The 20,195-nt window shown below is 35.1% G+C and overlaps 2 protein-coding genes across 5 annotated transcripts in view; one reads left to right on the top strand and one right to left on the bottom strand.

Annotated features, from left to right (window-relative positions):
• The window catches only part of IFT74 (intraflagellar transport 74), a 107,541-nt gene that overhangs the window by 66,096 nt on the left and 21,250 nt on the right, over nucleotides 1-20,195 (bottom strand). For both annotated transcript variants that reach the window (XM_024558309.4, XM_024558311.4), the window contains one exon: nucleotides 302-440. In XM_024558309.4, the coding sequence (XP_024414077.2) occupies nucleotides 302-440 (139 nt within the window). The remainder of the gene's footprint in view (nucleotides 1-301; nucleotides 441-20,195) is intronic.
• LRRC19 (leucine rich repeat containing 19) lies at nucleotides 2,337-16,443 on the top strand. 3 transcript variants are annotated; one of them, XM_045193662.2, is made up of 6 exons: nucleotides 2,375-2,488; nucleotides 4,188-4,321; nucleotides 7,411-7,500; nucleotides 8,592-9,105; nucleotides 11,927-12,112; nucleotides 12,614-16,443. In XM_045193662.2, the coding sequence occupies exons 3-6, from the start codon at nucleotides 7,420-7,422 to the stop codon at nucleotides 12,940-12,942; spliced, it is 1,110 nt and encodes a 369-aa protein (XP_045049597.1). In that variant the 5' UTR covers nucleotides 2,375-2,488; nucleotides 4,188-4,321; nucleotides 7,411-7,419; the 3' UTR covers nucleotides 12,943-16,443. The 3 variants fall into 3 exon arrangements, with proteins under 3 accessions (XP_024414081.2, XP_045049597.1, XP_053780966.1); XM_053924991.1 differs by having other exon boundaries at nucleotides 2,392-2,488; nucleotides 4,209-4,321; XM_024558313.4 differs by lacking the exon at nucleotides 4,188-4,321 and having other exon boundaries at nucleotides 2,337-2,488; nucleotides 12,614-16,442.

Here is a 20,195-nt window from a genome sequence, read left to right as displayed (position 1 = left end):
GCTTTTTAATGTTGCCAGTAAAAGTTCATTTAAAAAACAAGTGTTTTCATATGTCTTTATGACATTCAAAAAACGAAGGATGCATAGAACTAAACAAATTATACAGTAAAAGCTAGGTCATCATGCAGCATGAGAAAATAAAGTTTTCTAGATCAGTGTTTCTCAATTTAGTATCCATATGAATCATCTGGAGATGTTGTTAAAATGACTGATCAGTAAGTCTAGTCCAGCTCTCAGGGGATGCTGACGCTGCCCACAGCCGCAGGATTGCTACATGCCTGGCTCAAGTAATTAGTATTACCTGTAGTAATTTCTCATTTGTGGTTTTCATTTCTATGTACTTGACTTGTTTTTCAGGAGACATATTTTTGATAATGCCATCTGCTGCTTGTTTTTCCTGTTCAATTTCCTCTTCTACATTTCGAATTTGTTTCTCCTTCCTGAAATCAAAAGTATGCAATATTCCTTACTATACCGAGGGGGGAAAACCCATCAATTAATTTTATTATGTGCTGGTCTCAATTAAATAGGGTACTTAAATTCATTCAATCCTAATGCATGATCTAAAAGTCCTTACAGATGTACAAAATAATTCTATGTGAACTGTACATAATGTGGCCCCCATCAGCACAGACTCATTTTACATCTTTCTCTCCCCAACCCCCAAATGCTTCTATTTCTTTACTCTCCATTTTACTTACATTCTTGTAAGAGAACATAAAAATTTTCACAGAAAGTCATTGAAGCTTTCTACATATGAGGATGTATTTACATTTTTTGCTACCATACTCTCAAGACAATAAGTTAAATATTAGAATAGTTGTTTTCAAACATTTTTAGCCACAAAATTATTTGATCAGGTGAAATATTGTATGGAAGTTTACCATGTAAATCATATAAAGAAGCACAGCTCTGACTGAACTGGGAGTAGGGGGAGACCTATATTGCAATTTGATTTTTAAAAAAATCATAGCTTTAGATTAACATATTTTGCTTAAATCCCCCATTATGTGCTTTAATTAAAATGGTATTTCACATATTATCAACTGTATTTTAGCAAAAAACTAATTTTCCAAAAAAATAATAATCTTTATTATAAAACTGCAAAAACCGCCAGTGATGTGCTCTTATTACCCTTACTACCCAAGGTCAATTATCAATAGGGAAAAAATTCTGAAAAAACAGAAATGGTAAGATGCTAGTTATTATGTAAATACTTCAAGATCAACATATAAAAAACCTTCCTGAAGATGAATTTTAGTCCTAGTGACATAAATTTCTAAGTTTCAAAATATGATTATTCTTCTATTTAATCTCTATTATTTAAATCTACTATTTGATCTCTTTCACATGTAGACCTAACTTCCAGTTTTCACAATCACTAGCTAAGCCATATAGATCCACATATTGCCCCCTCAATCTTTACACACTCATACCCTATTAAAATAAGGTAAACTCAGAAATCTTCCTATAAACATATCATAATAATTGAATAATGAACACAGTGAAACAGAGTACCTGGAATTTTTATTTATTTTTGTCTCACTGTAGGACAAGGAGTGGTGTCTTTACTTTGAACCTCAATTACTAGTGTTTGAGGTTACAAGTATGTTTGCTGCTGCTACAATATATGGGTATATGGGCTCGTAGAATTTACAAGCAGGAAAAATTACTATTTCAAACTTTTTGTTTTATAGATTTAGGATACTGAGGCCTAGAGGAGGTAATCTTTTGAAACTAACTCATTTTGAACTCCATTATTACTCACCTCCAATAATGACTCATAACCATGTTTTTGCCTGATATATCACAGTGTAGTTAGATGGGAACTGATGTACAGTATTCTATTTTACAGAGAAGAAGTTAACAGCACAAGGAAGGTAACTGATTTTCTGAAGGCCACATAATGGCCAAGTGTCAGATGTTTTGATGTTTTAAGCACTTTGCTCCTATTATAACTTGGCAGTAAAGCACCAATGATGGTGTCATAAAAATGAATAAATAACAAAGTGGAAACTCAGAGGACTACTAAACTTGGTGGTATCTTTTCAACTTGTTTCTTTCTAAACAAAATAAAATAACTTGTTTCTTTCTAAACAAAACAAAATAACTTTAGGACTAACACGTAAATCACTTTAGCTGTATGTCTTTCAAAGTACCCATTTTCGAAATTATATGCTTTAACTCACAAAGTAAATTTGTTAATATTTAAATTTGTTAAGAGTCATTAAACACAAAGGTTACACAAACCACCTTACTTATTACTTTAAAGAAGTAAAAGATGACTTTAAGAAACTATTTTTCTAGTCAATCTTTTGCTAAGGAAGCCTAGTTTTTGTCTTTTTTTTTAAATCCTCTGCTCACTGGGTACAAAGGTTAAAACAAAGTGAAGTGCAATCATATGATATACTTTTCTTTTCAATGGTGCAGAAGAAACAGAATAGATTCCTTGAAACACCAGTCTCAGAGAGAAAAAAGAAAAGTAAAGGTAAGTCTTATATTTACAGGTTTGGTGGCTGTTGAATTTTTTAAAAAATCTTATTTGTTTGTTAAATCTGTATAAAACGTTTGCCTTTACTAAGTGATGAAAGAGCTGAAAATACGATTATATTTTCACACACTCTAGAACACAGGTGGCAAACACAAGGCCGGAGGGCTGAATCTACCCCTCCACCTCGTTTTATCTGGCTGGGCACCTTGTTTCTACCCGGCAGCAGCACTGAGATCCTTGCCCCTAGTTAAGGAGTAGTTACATTTATACAGTCCTAAAATTACATTCAGCCCTTTGAAGGCAACTGAAAGCTGATGTGACCCCCGGTGAAAATGAGTTTGCCACCTCTGCTCTAGAAACATTAAACTTAGATTGGCCAGAAAATTTTTCCTAAATAAAGTTATAATGTAATAAAAAGTGATTTTTCTTTTTCAATAAAGGTTTCACCTATCTAATCAAATTTATTAAATCTTTTTATTTTGAAATATGTTAATCACAGAGCATTCTGAAGTGACATTAAATTAAAAAACAAATTTGCATAACAAAAACATACTGGCTACCAGTACATAATTGTTGAAATTGGGTGATGACTATTCTCTTTACTCGGAGGTTTTTTCCTTAAAATTTTCCATTATAAAAGTTTTTAAACTGCAAAAAAATGTATAAAATGGTTAATCACAAGAGTGAAGTTAATTATTAACATCTTACTCCAAAATACATTTTTTTGCATAAGTATCTAAAATATTTAATGGCAAAACTATATATATTTAACACAACCAAAATAGTTACAGCACATTTTTATTTCATAGTATGTAAATCGTATAAAGCAAATAACCAAAAACTCCTAAGAAATTTGAACTTTAAAACTGCACTAAGAACAACACTGTTTCTTTTTCACTATCGACCACTTTCTCTTGTGTAAGGCTTTTTTTTCTCTATGTAGATTGTAGGCTACGTAAAAGGGTACTTCATTTGTGAAATAATTAAAAGAAACTGATATTCTATATGCTCTCTATTTTTAATCACTAAATTTAACCCCAAATTTCAAAATAAATTTCAAGTTGAGGGAAAAATCCTATGGGGGAAAAGGTAGTAACAACTCTCATCTATTTAAATCAATGTTTTATTAAATGGGGTAAAGTGACTTAACAATTTCTTCATAATCAACTGACTAGCTATTCTGCCAATCTGATTTCTTCAAGACAGCCAATAATGCTAGCAAATGTTTTTTCTGTCTTAAGATTTATCCATTCAGTGTCTCGGCCACCATCCACCCCCTCTTAATCTTTCCTCTGTCAAAAGACTCACAAATATACAAAATGCCCCATTGAACAGGGGCTCAATCAATGCATTTCATGGCTTTAGACTGTTGAATGCTTCTTGTACAGAATCAACTTAAGCTCTCAGTATATACTTCTAACTCACAAATTTATCAAAGAAAAAAAAAGATTTCTTTTCTAATCCTTCTATCTTTTAACACACTGGAGAAAATAACTATTAGTGTTGAATAGATGATAAAGCCAATAAATACAAGAGGATCCTATCTCTATTTCCACAATGGCTACAGTCCTGCCTGACTTCCATTACCTTCTTCAGCTAGTTCCATTCCATATCAACTCTTTAAGTTGTTCATTTTCTTTGTAGCCTATTTGCTTCCTTTAATGATGCCTATTTTACTTATTTCTGAAAAAAATAGCACTTCTCCCTTACTCTTCAGTGCCTTACACACACCTGCACCCTACCAGAGACACCAGTCAGATGCCTACACCTCTGGAAAATACTAAAACAAGCCAATGAAGAAGCTGCACACATTCTTGGAGATCACTAAATGTGGGTAAAATGCTTTTATGTATAATTTAGGGACCCCCTTTTGTGGGCAATGTCTGGAATAAGTGATAACTTGAACTCATTTCTGACTCTAAAAGGGATTGTATGGCGATCGACATTCAAGTTGTAAAATCTAGGAGGAACTGTGGCCTTTCCTAAGAAATCTGACTTAACTCCAGAAAGGGATAAAGTGGAAGGGGAATAAGCATCAACAGATAAACAATTGAAGGGAAAGAGTACATTAACTAGAACAGATCAGTATCAAAGTAAGTACCTCATTACTAATGAGGTAACAGACTTCAGTGAAGTAAAATGAGTCTTGCTCCTTCTGAGTAGTTTTCTACTTCCTGCTCTGGTAGAATAAACTTTTCCTTACAAATTATAAGTAACTAATTGCAACATATGCTGTAAAAAGGCTCAAAAATAAGACCTGAACTTTAGAAAAAAAAAAAAACCACTAAGGATGATACTAACAGGATATATTCACACCTTTCAAACAGATCATTTGTTTGCAGCATAGTTTCTAGTGTTGACTTTGAAAACACAGATATAAAAACAAGAAACATTAACATCATGAGTGAAATCACTAAATGGAAATTAACTATTTAGCAAAAAGAATTTACTCAAATAAATGGCAACTTCTAGTGAAAGATGGCATATTGAATGTACCCATTACATTAACACTAACTCCTGACCCAAACCTGACTAAGATGTAAATAAAAGGTAGTAAGGAGTATAAGCTTGTAAGAACAAAAATGAAAGAGGAGGCAAAAGCAATAAAACCTAGAAACTAGAAAGTTAATAGTTAAGTGGAAACTGATTGGGAAAGCTAAATTTTCCCAAGCCAGCAGTGTGGAAAGCTGAGACGCCACCTGATTTATACTGCAAGACACCTAAATTGCCCAGAAGTTGGAAGCACTAGGTGTTCTGGAAGTAGAGAAAGCGGCTAAAACAGTTGAAAGTCTTCCTCCCTGCCTCTGCCCAGTCAGGTAAAGCTTCTCTCCCACACAAACAGATGATTAAGGCTTTTCCTCTGGAGAGAATAAAATAAAGAGAATCTGGACACTAAGCACAAGTGAGTGCAAAACCTTTATGTCGAGAACAGGAAAAAATAAGTTAAATACTAATTACTGAGATAAACCCATCTATTTTACCACTCAGCTCTCAAAATGCTGGCCACTTGGCCTTATCTATTCAGGCAGTAAATCAGAAAAGTCATTTTGGGGAATCCAACTAGCCCAAGAGGAAAGATGTAAAGATAATGGCATTTAGGGATTCCCAAAGGAAACAGTTCAGTAAGGTTCAAAGTTAGTAAGACCTGCACAAGTGCAGTTTTCAATTTGTGGGTTTTTTTGTTTGTTTTTTCCCTACTCTTATCTGTAAGTTCCAAATCAAATATTAACAGCTACATGAAGACAGAAAGTCTGTAATATAAAGGGTAGTGGCCAAAATAAAGTGAAAAGCATAACATGAAGACATACAGGCCATTTGAGTAAAAATAAGACAAAACATACAAGATAATAAAATAATTTATGCCATAGGACAATATTAAAGAACATTTTTGGAGGGAAAAAAAGAGCTCATAGAATTAAAATGATTGGAAAAAGAAAACTTTGAGTTTAAAGACAAAATTGAAGATATCTCCCAGAAAGCACAGTAAAAACACACAGAAATAAAATACAGGAGTTAAGATTAAAAATTAGACAATCGTGCCAGGAGATCCAACACCCAATTAAAGGAGTTCCAGGAAGAGAAATGATACTTACAAAAAAAGGAGGAAGAAAATTATCAATATTATTATGTGAAATAATTCAGAAAATTTCCAAGAACTAAAGGGCATAGCTTCCAGTTGAAAGCACCTACCAAATGCCCAGTTTCATTCATGAAAACAGGCTCTCACAAAGGATCATGATATTTCAGAGTATTGATTTTAAAAGCTTTGAGGGTTAAGAGGCAAGTTACATAAAAGGATAAAAAATTAGAAAGACATAGCATCACAGTTCTTAACAGTAACACTAGAGACCCAAAGATAATGGGCAATGCTATCAACAATCTGAGGAAAAATTATTTCCTACTTACAATTTTATTTCTTGCCAAATTATCTTTCAAGGTCTAAAAAAATTTCCTGCCTATAGACCTTCTCAGGAAGCTATTGCAGGAAACTCCATAAAAAAAAAAGGGCAATAATCCAAGACAGGGCATTCTAGAAAACAGGAATCCAATACTAAAGACAAAAGGGAATCTCTACGATGAGGGTAGAGGGAGAGTGGAAGTCAACAGCCACGTAGAGGGCCTAGTCATCAGCTTAGGTTACAGTAAGGCAGAGGGCTCTGGGAGACATTACATAAGCAGATGACACAGATTAAATATCTAAAATGCATAAACTATTGAGTAATTTGTTAGGGAAGAATTTGGGTATAAATTCACTTTTAAAAAACTAAGCACATTAAAAGAACAGTACAATTTTTTAGTGAAAAAATATGAGCAGGAACAGAAATGTAATCCTGTTACATGGTTCAGTCATTGATAGTGTTTACACATTTGTGATACTCTGAATTCTAATCTAACCCAAATTACAAGTAACTGTTTGAAGAATGAAGAGACAGGAGATTTATATTTGTTGTTAGACATGAAGGTGGGGAGTGTTTGAAAAAGCTGAAGACTTTCATCTCCCACACTTGTAGGTAAATGGATAATACCAATAAAGAACACCTAAAACTAAAAAGATCAAGAAGTAGCAATATAAGAATATACTTAAACACATATACATAAATATATATTCTTCTGGATTTTATTTTGTATACATATGTTAACATTTTAAAGTGTACAACTACTTCAGTTGTTTTAAAGTTCCTTTCAATAGATCTAGGAACTAATGAGACACTAAAAAATAATGGCTTTCGTTCCCCATAGGAGCTTTTTAGCTTATTAAGATTAGAGTACAGGGATGGTGAAGGGACATGTAGTTGTTTCACATTTTTTATATTAAGAAAAAAACACCATTAAAAGAAAAAAGGAAATCAAAATGTCTTCAATAATTTCTAGTGTTTTAATCTCTTCTATTGAGATTAACATACTCTTTTTTGTATCAGGCCTGCAATATGAAAACCACATGCATCCCGATCTTATTTTGGCCTTTCTCCATGCTATCATTATCAGATGAAAGCAAGACTTCTAAAACAGTAAGTTTTTATAATCAAGATAGTGAAAATATTTTCAGAGGTACATTTTGAACATCCAAAAGCAGTAGAAGTATCATAATAATAATAATAATAATCTCTCCAGTTAGCTGTGTATATTCAACATCTCTTATCTCTGAACCAGATTCTAATTTGAGTCTTCATTTTTTTAAACTGAGCCTATTAAAAGTTGATTAAAGAAGAAATCTGTAAAATTTCACTTTAAAATCAGAGATTAGTTTTAAGACATAAAAACCAGTTATCACATACAAAATTTTAAAACACATTTATGAGAAAAATTAATTTTTGCTGCATTACTATTGGGAGGACATTTCAATGGCAAGAACAGTCAAAATAATTATTTCTTTGACTTTATATCCACATAAGAAAGTACTTCTTCAGTTGTCTAGCACTTTAAATTCAATACACAGCTCAATTTCTGTTATATTTTCCTTTAAAACACCAAATTTTGAGCTATTAAGCCTCTACAGTTATATATTAAACATATTTCTTAATTAAGAGCCTTGTATAGTATTGGTAGCTCTGCTGATTTTTAAAAAGTATATATTTTAAACAATGTATGGTGTCAGATGGATACCAGATAGGATGATTACTTCTTAAGTTACATAAATTTTTAATCACTATGTTGTACACCCCAAACTAATATAATTTTTATATCAACTGTAATTTAAAAATATTAAAATAGTAATACCAGAATTTAAAAAATTAAATATTCTTAAATTCCTCATTATATATGTCAATCCTGCACATTGAAATACTAAAATAGTTAACTGAATTATTATTCACCATATATTTCCACATATACAAATGGGAATACACCAAAGCTTTCTTTCTGTAATGTTTATATAATACTAAGAAGATAACTGTACGTTTCAACATTTCCTTAATCTTTTGCATTTCATCCCAATAAAGAAAGAAAAGCACTTGCTCTTCCCTTTTCAAACTATCATATTGAGAACTTAGACAGATTTTTTCTAAATGATTTTCTTCCAATATCTAAGAGCCAGGATACGAAAATTTGAAAATTCTGTTAATATTTTGATTAATGCATTTCTATTTTTTTTCTTTTTTAGGAAGTCAAATGTAGTTTCACTGAAAAGAATTATTCTTTTATTCCAGTGGATATCAACAAAAATGTTACTATACTTGATCTCAGTTATAACCAAATTACTCTGAATACTATGGACACAAGTGTTTTACAGATCTATTGTTTACTCACTGAGCTCTATTTGATTGAGAATAATGTCATCATCTTACGTAATAATAGTTTTGGTAATCTCTCCAACCTAAAAATTTTAAATATCTGTAGAAATTCCATCCATGTAATTCAACAGGGTGCATTTACAGGTTTAAATAAACTAAAACAGTTATATCTCTGCCAAAACAAAATAGTACAACTGAATCCTGATATATTTGTGCATCTCAAAACCCTGAAACTTCTGAATCTGCAAGATAATTTGATGAGCTATTTAGATGGACCACCATTGTTTCATCTGGAATTAATCATTTTAGATGGAAATCCATGGAACTGCTCTTGTACTCTATTGAATTTGCAGAACTGGTTAAACACATCAAATGTGACACTAGGTAAGCAATCATCATTTAAATTAAAACCAACTGTGATTGTTTTTTGGTTGTTTCACCCCAGAAAAGTCTCTTATTTCATTCTTTTCCTTGTAGTATTTGTTTAAATTATATTCTATTGTTTATGCCATAACAGTGGTCCCAAATTTCCCCCTTAGCCCCCCTCTACCCAGTGCCCCCACTCCCTAAGGCAATCCCTACATTACTCTCGATGTTCATCAGTCCAGCATATGTTCTTTGGCTACTCTACTCCCTATGCTGTACTTTACATCCCTGTGACTATTCTGTAACTACCAATTTGTATTTTTTAAGTATATTTTATCAATTATGCTATTAGTTGTCCTATTTTCTCCCCTTTATCCCCTTCTGCCCTGCACCCCTACATTAGCATTCCCCTCCCTTCGAATACTTCTTTCCAGCCCCTTCTTGTCTGCAAGGTTTCCTTTGAGAAATCAGCTGACAATCTTATGGAAACTCCGTTGTAGGTAACTGTCTCCTTTCCTCTTGCTGCTTTTAAGATTCTCTCCTTCTCTTGAATCTTGGGTAATGTAATTATGATGTGCTTTGGTGTGTTCCTCCTTGGGTCCAATTACTTTGGACTCTCTGGGCTTCATGGACTTGCATGTCTATTTCCTTAACCAAGTTAGGGAAGTTTTCTTTCACTTTTTGTTCAAATAAGTTTTCAATTTCTTGCTCTTTCTCTTCTCCTTTCAGTATCCCTATTATGTGAATGTTGGTATGCTTGAAGTTGTCCCTGAGGCTCCTTACACTATCCTCATTTTTTTTGGATTCTTTCTTGTTCTTGCTGTTCTGATTGGTTGTTTTTTGCTACCTTATATTCCAAGTTGCTGGTATGATTTTTGGCTTCATCCACTCTCCTTTGATTCCCTGTAAATTGTTATTACAATTAGTGTATCTTCTGTTTCTGACTGGATCTATTTTATGCTTTTGAGTCCTAAGTTCCTTGAGCATCCTTATAACCAATGTCTTTAACTCTGCTTTTCTCCATTTTGTTTAGCTTTTCTCTGGAGTTTTGATCTATTCTTTCATTTGGGCCATGTTTCTTTGTGTACTCACTCATTTTGGCAGCCTCCCTGTGTTTGTTTCTTTGTATTAGGTAGAGCTACTTTGTCTCCCATGCTTGATAAAGGGGCTTAATGTAGTAGGTTACCTGTAGGGTCCAGTGGCACAGCCTCCCGCATTACTTAAGCTGAGTACTCAAGGTGTGCCCACTGTGTGAGTTGTGCACATCCTCCTGTATTAGTTGAGCCTTGATTGCTGCTGGCACATCCAAGGTCAGCCACCACCTGTGTTCTGTCCTGGGTCACAGCGTTAGCTATAAAACGATCTGCAGATGGCTGCTACTTGTGCTGGACTTGTAGGTGTCCAGGCAAGGCCACGTTGTGGACTAACACCAGCTGCTGCTAGTGCCAGGCCTGGGGCAACTTAGTGAGAGGTATGGGGCTTGCTAAAGCCAGATGCTGCTTGAGAGAATGCAGGAAAATCTGAAGCATGGGCCAAGACAAGCCATTCATATTGAAAAGCCATCACTAGAAACAGCTTGGGTGGACCTAAAAGTTGGGGGAACAGGGTCTCAAGAAATCACCAGCATGTGAAAATAGTGTAAGCCAGGCTGACGGAATCTCAGATATGGTGCCTGCCTGCTGGCTCTGTGTGGGGAGGGCTCAGAAAAAGAACAATGGCTTCTGCCAGTACTTCTGTCTGAAAGAAAGCTGCTTCTCAGCTCTTGCTTTGATTCCAGATAATTTACTTCCTCCCCATATGTCTCTGATGCCTTTCAATCTGTTGACCCAGCACTAGAACTCAGAGGGAGTGATTTCAATTAAGTCTTTGCTTGGGCCCTTTAAGAATAATTGTCTGGGATTCTAGCAGTTTCTGTCTTCCGCAGTCTCAATCCCTGCTGGTTTTTACAGCCAGAAGGTATGCAGACTTACCTTCCTGGCACTGGAAACCCGGGCTGGGGGCCCTTGTGTAGGGCTGGGACCCCCTACTCCTGAGATATCTATCCCTCCTGATTTTTATCAGCCACCAAGGGTGGGACACCAGGCTGTTCCATGATTCTTCCCCTCCTACCAGTCTTGATATGGCTTCTTTTTTAATTCTGTAGCTGTAGGACTTCCATTCAGCCCAATTTCTGATGGTTCTGAATATGGTTGTTCTATAGTTTAGTTTTAATTTTGATGTGGTTGTGCAAGGAAGTGAGCTGTGTTTACTTACACCACCATCTTGACCAGAAGGGTCATTTCATTTTTAAAGAAAAGGAAACTACTCCTGCTTAAGGGAAACAGGAAGACACACTGAAAAGTAATTATTGAATAGATACCCTCCCTCTGCCTCTCCAGAAAAAAAAAAAAAAGAAATTTGTGTTGTACATATGTGAAATGATACTGTCCTTCACATATTAAGTTTACATTTTCAATACTGGAGAATAATTTTTTCAAGTACTTGCTTTTCTTAGGATATCTTGCCAGAGAGTAGGTGAAAACAGGTACCCTTTCTTAAATGCAAATGATGCTCTGCCTGAGATCCAGACTTCTCCAGCAAAATCTTAGTCATAACATCTTTACTAACATAAACTAAACAATAATCAGATACTGCACTTCAACTACATTTATAAAATAACTTTATATACAGGAATGTGTATCTTTTCTTTGTGTTGCTAGGCAATATAAGAGGTACTTTCTTACAGTATCTAACAATCATATATGTCAAAAAAAAGTCTGTAAAAAATAATTATAAAATGTTAACCATAATAATTTCATTTTCCATAATAAATCGAAATTTATTCCTTTTGATTTACTAGATAATGAGAACATTACCATGTGCAACTACCCAGATATCCTGAAGTGCTACAGTATCAAAACAGTACCTTATAATACCGAATGCTACTCAAAATTTCCTTTATCTGTAATGGAAGACCTTTCTATTGATTTCCAGTCCATTAACAATTCAACATTTAATAGCTCTTTGAAGAATTTAAGAAATTCAGGTAATGTATTGGCTTTGAATATTAATGTTGCTGAAGATAGCAAACTAAATAATCTAAGGTAGTGCTCATTATTTTTCTACATATTAATTTACTAAAAACAATGTAAAAGTACAATTCCTCATCTCAACAAAAGATTTACAAAATACTCGGTTTTCAAACTAGGCTCTACTAGTTACAAGCGAAATGCTACTAGGCAAATTATTTAACTTCTCAGCCTTAATTTTAACTAGTCAAGTCACAGTTCTTAACTGGTATAAATCAACAATGTTCCTAGGTGAATGGATAAACAATACCTGCAAAGGCAGGATTTATTTAGATAAAAGGTATTCTTTCATCATTGTATGAAATATTTATATTGTAGCTTTAGTAACTTTCACTTAAGAAAAATTATAAGGTACATTCATTTCTAATACCAGTATTGGGGAGTTATCAGGGTATATAATTTTTTTTTGTCAATTTAACAAAATGTCTCCCCTCTCTCATTCTCCTCTCCCATTTAAGAACATGAACCTCCTGGAAAAAGCTGGGCTTTTCTTGTTGGTGTTGTAGTAACTGTACTGATGACTTCACTCCTCATTTTTATTGCTATCAAATGCCCAATATGGTATCATTTTCTGCTCAGTTACAATCATCATCGCCTGGAAGAGCATGAAGCAGAAACCTATGAAGATGATTTTACTGAAAATCCAAGTTCTCTTTCACAAATACCAGATCCAAGCTCCGAAGATACTACAGTAACATTTGAACAAGTAAATTCATTTGCAGGAGATGATGATGGGTTTATTGAAGACAAGTATATAGATATTCATGAATTATGTGAAGAAAATTAACTTCTTTCAATGTTTGATTCTTTAAAAAATGTTATCAATTCACTCACAGTTTAAACATGGAGATTTTCACATATAACATACTGAACTATAGCTAGTAGACCTTCATATTAATTGCAACATTCATAAACATCATAAAATTCTGTTTTTCCAGTTGTTATTAAAAAAGTCCAAATACAGTGACTGACACTTCCCATTAGCTGATAGTTACAATACTAGAATTACTACTGTCAGCAGTACTCAGGAGACCATAAATACTAGTAAAAATAATGCCTAAAATGAATTTTCATGATTTAAAATAAAATGTTTCTCATATTACAAGATATTTGATGTAATTGAATCAGAGTAAGGAACAGAGACAGCTTAAACTGACAATATGCTTGGATTGACTTTTTTATGTTCAGAGAATCAATTCATAGAATGGAAAAACATTTTTTTAAAATGTTTCCTGAACTAGGTGTGGGCCAGTGGCGCAATGGACAACGCGTCTGACTACGGATCAGAAGATTCTAAATGTTTCCTGAACTAGAACAATAAATTTCCTGAAAATTTAGTACAATTTAAAGCACAGTACAATGTCCAGGCACGATCCCTAATAACTTACTACTGATTTGGGTTATAAAGAAACATTGTCACCATAATGCAGAATTGTCACAATTGAATAGTATGGTGGCTTCCTAAGTGGGTATCATAATTATCTATAAATCTCATTTTTAAAAATACATCCTTGGGGGATTTTTATTCAAATGAGTCTGTCCTGGGACTAAGAAATCTTTCGATGGTCCATGAACAGTTGTTTGGTATCCTGAAGATGAAGGAATTTTTCCCAAATTGTTTTCTAGAACATTAATTTCCAGAGAGACATTCAAAAGTATTTACAGAGGGGAAAAAAAGATACCTGGTCAAAATACTATAGAATTACTACAGTAGATAGTGGGTTTAAACAAACTGAAACAAGATTCTTTACTGTAAGACTCATCTGAAACTTTATGAAGCCTAACTACTCTCTACTCTTCAAGAGCAAAGTATTAAGAATTTTTCAACCTTACCTCACAACCAAATTTTTTCTTTGAGGGATGCCTACTAAGAGCTCACAGCACAATAAGGGTCCAAAGAATATAGTTTGGAAAACACTGGACTTAAGATTATTATAGAAAAGTCTAAAAGTGAGTTACCTGCCAATTTCTTATAATCAATCGTCTGTAATCATAATTTTATTAAATTAATGCAACAGTGACATTAAAAACTGTAACAAAATTTATATGTTGGAAGGTTAAATGTATTTATCTATATCTTTTATAGGAAAATTTCTCTAAAACACTAAAATATATTTATGGGTGAAATGATATTTTAGATTTTCATCATAAAACTGAAAAGGGAACAATGACTAAAGATGCGGATGGAGCAGGGTTGGATATGAACTGATGGAGCTAGAACATGGGTACATAGGATTATAGTACACTGTTTTATTTTTGAGTGTGTTCAAATTTCTCTATGATACAGTTTTTAAAATATGTATCTACTTGGTATTTTCTTAGAAAAAAAGACTAAAAATAATGTAGATGTATATCTCATTCTGCAGAATAGTCATTTTAAGGGTCATATCAATACTAAATTCAGTTCAAATGTGTACTGAGGAAAATAAAAACTGTTTAGCATGATATACCTATGAAGTAGAAAAACAAACTCATTTATCATGCATATTTGCCTGTATTTACTGAAACATTTTCAATAAAGAATATAAGTGCTTTACATGTAATATTTCCTAATAGATATTAACAATTACAGTTCATTGTTTTCTATCTCAATTAAGAGATAATTGAAACATGAGGCATCTTTTCCAGAATAATCTATCATTTTACCCAAATATTTCATAACTTAAGAGGCAAATATTAATATTTGAGAAACAAGAGTAAAATGAAATATAATTATAAAACTGCAAAGACTAAGTTAATCTCAAACTCAAAAGAGCCTCTTATAAATGAGTATTGAGTATCTGATAAATATCTAAACAAAATAAATAAATGGGTTTAAAATTTAATTACATGTTTTTAAAAGATAACTGATTTTGACTAATACCAAAGTAGAAAAGTATAGACATCATAACTGGAAGAGAATCTTTAGTTCATTCAGCTTTGTGAAACTGAATTAAAGCCAAGTGTCTAAGTATTTTAGTAATATATCGAGGCTATCTATTATAACAAACTTACTATGACTAGGTGTTCTGTAATAACCAGATGGTCATACCACACTAAATGGTGGCACTAAAATAGAACAGAACGCAAACAGAAGTTTTCTACGCCTGCCTTTGCTAGTATGGCATTTCCTGCTCCCTTTGAATGAGGAGTGTCAAGGTAGATGCTTGTGTTACTGAGATTTTGGTTATCTGATTAACACATAAAATAAATCTATGCTCCTGATGAATATAAAAGTAAACATCATAAAAATAACTTTTGTTGTTAATTTAAATTTCTTCTTAAAAGGGTCAGGAGAACACATTTCACTCAGCCTCAGACATTAAGTTTGAAACTGCTGACATTTTCAGGACAAACTATCGTATTTTAACAACTTTTTCTTTAACCAAATGAACCAAACAGACTAAAACCTACGACATTCTCAAACTTATAATCTGTGATTTATTATATTGGATGAAATATCTATGAAACATGTGCATATAATATTTACAAATCTGACCTGGGTATTATATAACTTTGTAGTAAATGATGAAATAAATAAGGACCTAAATGTTATAAATGCTATAAGGTCTTCAATGGGGTATAGCTTATTATTTCTTATTCTTTAGGTACCTAGGAGAGTATGTACAATAAATGATAAGAATTTACACTAAATTGTTTAAAACCAGAACGACAACTATAACAAAAAGGAAAGTTTTCATGTAAAGAGCTTGTTCCCCATGAATCGGGAATTTTCTTTGTAAAAGGGAAGAAACTTCTAGTGTGTGTTAAGGCAGCACTTTACAGCAACATCAAATGATAACTGAAGAGCGATTTCTTTGTTTTTTATCAACGCAAGAATTACATTGACCTTTCAAATGTTTTATCATTCTATTTTAACATCCTATTCTTCATTATATTTACTGTACATGAAAAGGTGACATTACAATATATTTGGTGTTACAGAATTTGGGTAATTTTGGTTAATTATCCTTGCTCTCAAAGAGATTGTTGTTGATAAATTTTGGGGACAAAATGTATGTAATATATGTATGTACAAAATAGCTCATCTGCCCCGGCTGCTGTGCCTCAGTGGATTGAGTGCCAGCCTGTGGGCCAGAAGTTCACCACTTAAATTCTGTTACCAGGGCACATGCCTGGGTTGTGGGCAGGGTCCCCTGTTGGGGGTGTACAAGAGGCAACCAATTGATGTCTCTCTCACACAATGGTATTTCTCTCCCTCTATTTCTCCCTCCCTTCCTTCTCCCTAAAAAATTAATAAATAAAATCTTTAAAAAAAAAGTAGATGAAGAAACTTATGTTAACCATTGCTATTGTCTGAATGTTTGCATCCCTCCAAAATTCATGTTAAATCCTAATCACCTAAGGTAATGGTATTATTGGGTGGGGCCTCTGGGAGGTGATTAGGTCATAAGGAGAGAATCCTCATGAATAAGATTAGTGCCCTTAAGAGAGATCCCACAGAGCTCCCTGGACCCTTCCCGCAATGTGAAGACACAGCAAGAAAGCAGGAGGTATGAACCAGGAAGAGGGCCTTCACCATAAAGGAACCATACTCATGCCTTGATCTTGGACTTCCTAGCTTCCAGAACTGTGAACAATAAACTGCTGTTGTTGTAAGATACCCAGTCTATGAGGAAGATGGCGACGAAGTAGGTGGGAAACGAGTTCACTTGCTCTGGCACCCAACTCAGACGCTTGGCTGATCTTCCGAAAAACAAAGTGAACAGCCAACAGAATCTTAGCTGATATGAGGTTTTGGAAGCCAGAGTATACAGGCTCCTTCAAAATGGGCAGTAAGGAGGTTTTCTAGGTAGAAGGGGAAAGTCCCCAGGCCCAGGGCCACTACCAGCTGCTGAGGTGCTAGCACTTGTGGATAGCCCAGGCAGATAAAGCAGCCTAAGTGGCTCCATCCCCCCAGGGCGGGAAATCTCCAAACCTATCCAGAGTGACTTAGATACATAAAATCATCAGGGAGAAACAGGCTACACACACAGCTAGCAGCACACCCTAGCTGTGGCTGTGGAGGCCTACTGGGACAGTACAAGAGAGTGGGAGAGATACTGTCTGCACCTGGAGCCTGAGAATAGAAGAGGGCCATGACTGCCCATGGCTGAGATAGACTCTTGACTTACTGGAGAGGTGGAGTGTATGGGAAGCCCAGCAGTGGCTCAGTGCTGCAGTGTGAGCACCCAGAGAGACTTGTTTAAAAAAGGCAAGCTGAGGCATGCTGGGTAGGAACTCCCACGCAGCTGCTCAACCAAAAAGGAGAAAGAATTGTAGGAGAGATTTGCTCCCACTCAGTGTGCCTGGCGGATTGATCAAAGGGATGCAAAGCTAGGTGGTTTCTCGGGCCTCAGCCCGCACAGTGGCACAGAGTGGAGAGTGCAGGCCGCAGAGTACTGTGAGGGCAGTGGGCTGGGAACTGTGCACCTGTGATTATTGAAGGCCAGAGTGAGCCCCCTTCCTTGGCAGAACCTCCAGGAAGGGAAAATTGAGCCCAATCTGCCACTGCCTGCAGGCACATGGAGGATCTGCAGAACTGGCTGTGCAGGTTTAACTACCTGCAAGTGGGCATTTCCATAAGAGTAAGACAACAAGATGAAGGCCTAAAAGGGTCCATTCTGAACTCCCCACAGGGGCACAAAGTACATTGGGTCCTTGGACCCTATTTTACTGAGGCCATCAAAGCAGTAAATTCAGAAGGTGAGCAGCAAGGGGGATCCAGGGCACTGCCCAGCCTCAGCTCGCACACAGAGCTGCAGTCTACATCAAGAAAGAAAGAGTTGACATTCTTACACAGATTGTCCCTCCACCCTGTGAAACGGACAGCTATTTAATCAGAAACTACATATTATTGGAAATAAACTGGGACAGACTAAGACGGGAGGTGTAGGGGCAGAGGCAACGTACCCACAATTTCCCCAGAAGACTGAACAGTGCCGTGGAGGGGAGACGCAGAGGCCTCAAACTCTTGATCACAACAAAAGCTCTCTCTAGAGGCAGGGGAAGGAGATACAGGCAGTGTCGCCAGAAGTTGGACTACTCCACACTAGGACCTTGAGCTTATAAAAAACCAGATGGATACAGAAATAAATCAGAAGGTTAACACCAACAACTGAGATGAATTTCACCTCACTCTTCATCAGAACTTGTATATGTCTGTTTGTTTGCTTCTTTCTTCCTTCTTTCCTTTTCTTTCTTTCTCTTTCCTTTCTCCCTCCCTTCCTTTTTCTTTCCCTCCTTTCCCTTCCTTCTTTCTTTCTTTCTTTCTTTTTCTCTTTCATATAGCCTTCTAATACTTCTCCTTTTGCTTCATGCATATTTCAACTAAACTATTCTTGTTCTTTTCTTTATTATTTTTATTCACACTATATATATTTTTTCATATTATTGTTATTCCAAATACCACATAGCACCCTTCTCTGGTCTTACTCCATTTTGCCATTTCCTGACCTTTCTTATAATTGTTATAAACTTTATTTTCTCTCAGTCTATGCCACGTTCCTATTTCTTATTCTTACTATACCTCTACCATCTATCCTTGCAAAAGCATTGATCCTTCCTTAAGGATGGTCACATTCTTTTTCTCGTCTCACAATAGTCTTATTTCCTTTCCACCTTTATAAATTGCGGCTAGTTGAGCAAGGATATCATGGTTATTGCTGTTCTTCTCTAACATAACTCCTATTTGTTCACTATTTGTTTGTACTTTAAACCCCACAGGATACTGTCCCCTGTCTCACTCCATTTTGCCTTTCCCCTGCCCTTGATTAGTTAAGTTAGGAATTTTATTTTAATTTTTTTCCCTTCCTTAGCCTGGGCTTTACTCCTTACTCTTAGTATCTTCCCCCAACCAACCTCTCAAAATCATTTTGCTTTACAGTAGACATCTCATATTCACTTTTCTCTTTTGTACAATATTCTTATTCCCTTTGTACCCTTATCAATCTTCACTCAGTTGTCACTGCTATTGATCCTGTGTTTTTTCTGCAATTTTGTTACCATTAGTTCAATACCCTTTTAATTTTACTTCAAACCTCATAGTTTACTCTTCCCTTTTCTTACTCCATTTTTGCCATCACCCTTTTGTGTATTACTTACATTTTAAATTTTGTTCTCTCCCTTTCTTCACCTCATTTCTATTCCCTACTCTTATCATTTATCCTCCGGCTCAAAGTATTTTTCCCTCCTTTAGTCATCCTATAAACCCTTTTCCTATCTGATAATATTCTTGATTTCTCTCCACCTTATTAACCTTTGCTCAATTGTCATTGATATTGAGGATGTGGAAGGGGGCTTTTTGGCTGGTATCAGTTTGGTCTTCTGGTAATATTGCTGTGTTAACCAACTCCTGTACAACAGCATACAAGATGCGGTGGGAGTGGTGACTACCAGTAAGCCAGCTGAGGGGAGTACACCAATGAATGAGCCACCAACAAGCAAAGCCCAATACAACAAGAGAGCCCACACAAAATGAATAAAGGGTAACCCCAGAGCATCCAAATAAGGAGATCAAAGAGACTGTACCACTGAGTCCCACAGAACTTCTACCATATAAAGCCACCCCACAAGGACAGGCAGGCAAAGCAGAGCATCCTGAGATGCAGACACAAACAAAAAGAGTCACCTGACATGGGGAGACAAAGAAAGAAGCCCCAGTTGAAAGGAATAAAGGAATCCTCAGAAAAAGAGGTAAACGAAATTGAGGCAAGCAATCTATCAGACACAGAATTCAAAAAAATGGTTATAAGGATGCTCGAGAAACTCAGCAACAACTTTAAGGAACTGAGTGGGAGCTAGAAGAGACTTAGTAGGAACTACAAGGAGCTTAGTGGGAAATGTAGCAGCATGAAAAAGGACTTAGGAACTATAAACAAGAACCAGGAAGAAATGATGAATACAATATCTGAAGTAAAAATACACTAGAAGGAATTACAAGCAGGTTAGATGAAGCAGAGGACCAAATCAGCAACCTGGAAGACAAGGTAAAAAGAAATACCCAGGAAGAGCAGCAAAATGAAAAAAAGACTTAAAAAGTATGAGGAGAGTTTAAGGTAA

The sequence above is a fragment of the Desmodus rotundus genome, chromosome 1 (genome assembly GCF_022682495.2).
Source record: "Desmodus rotundus isolate HL8 chromosome 1, HLdesRot8A.1, whole genome shotgun sequence".
Taxonomy (NCBI): domain Eukaryota; kingdom Metazoa; phylum Chordata; class Mammalia; order Chiroptera; family Phyllostomidae; genus Desmodus; species Desmodus rotundus.
Note: the sequence above shows the minus strand (reverse complement) of the source record. Positions and strands in the feature narration are given on the sequence as shown.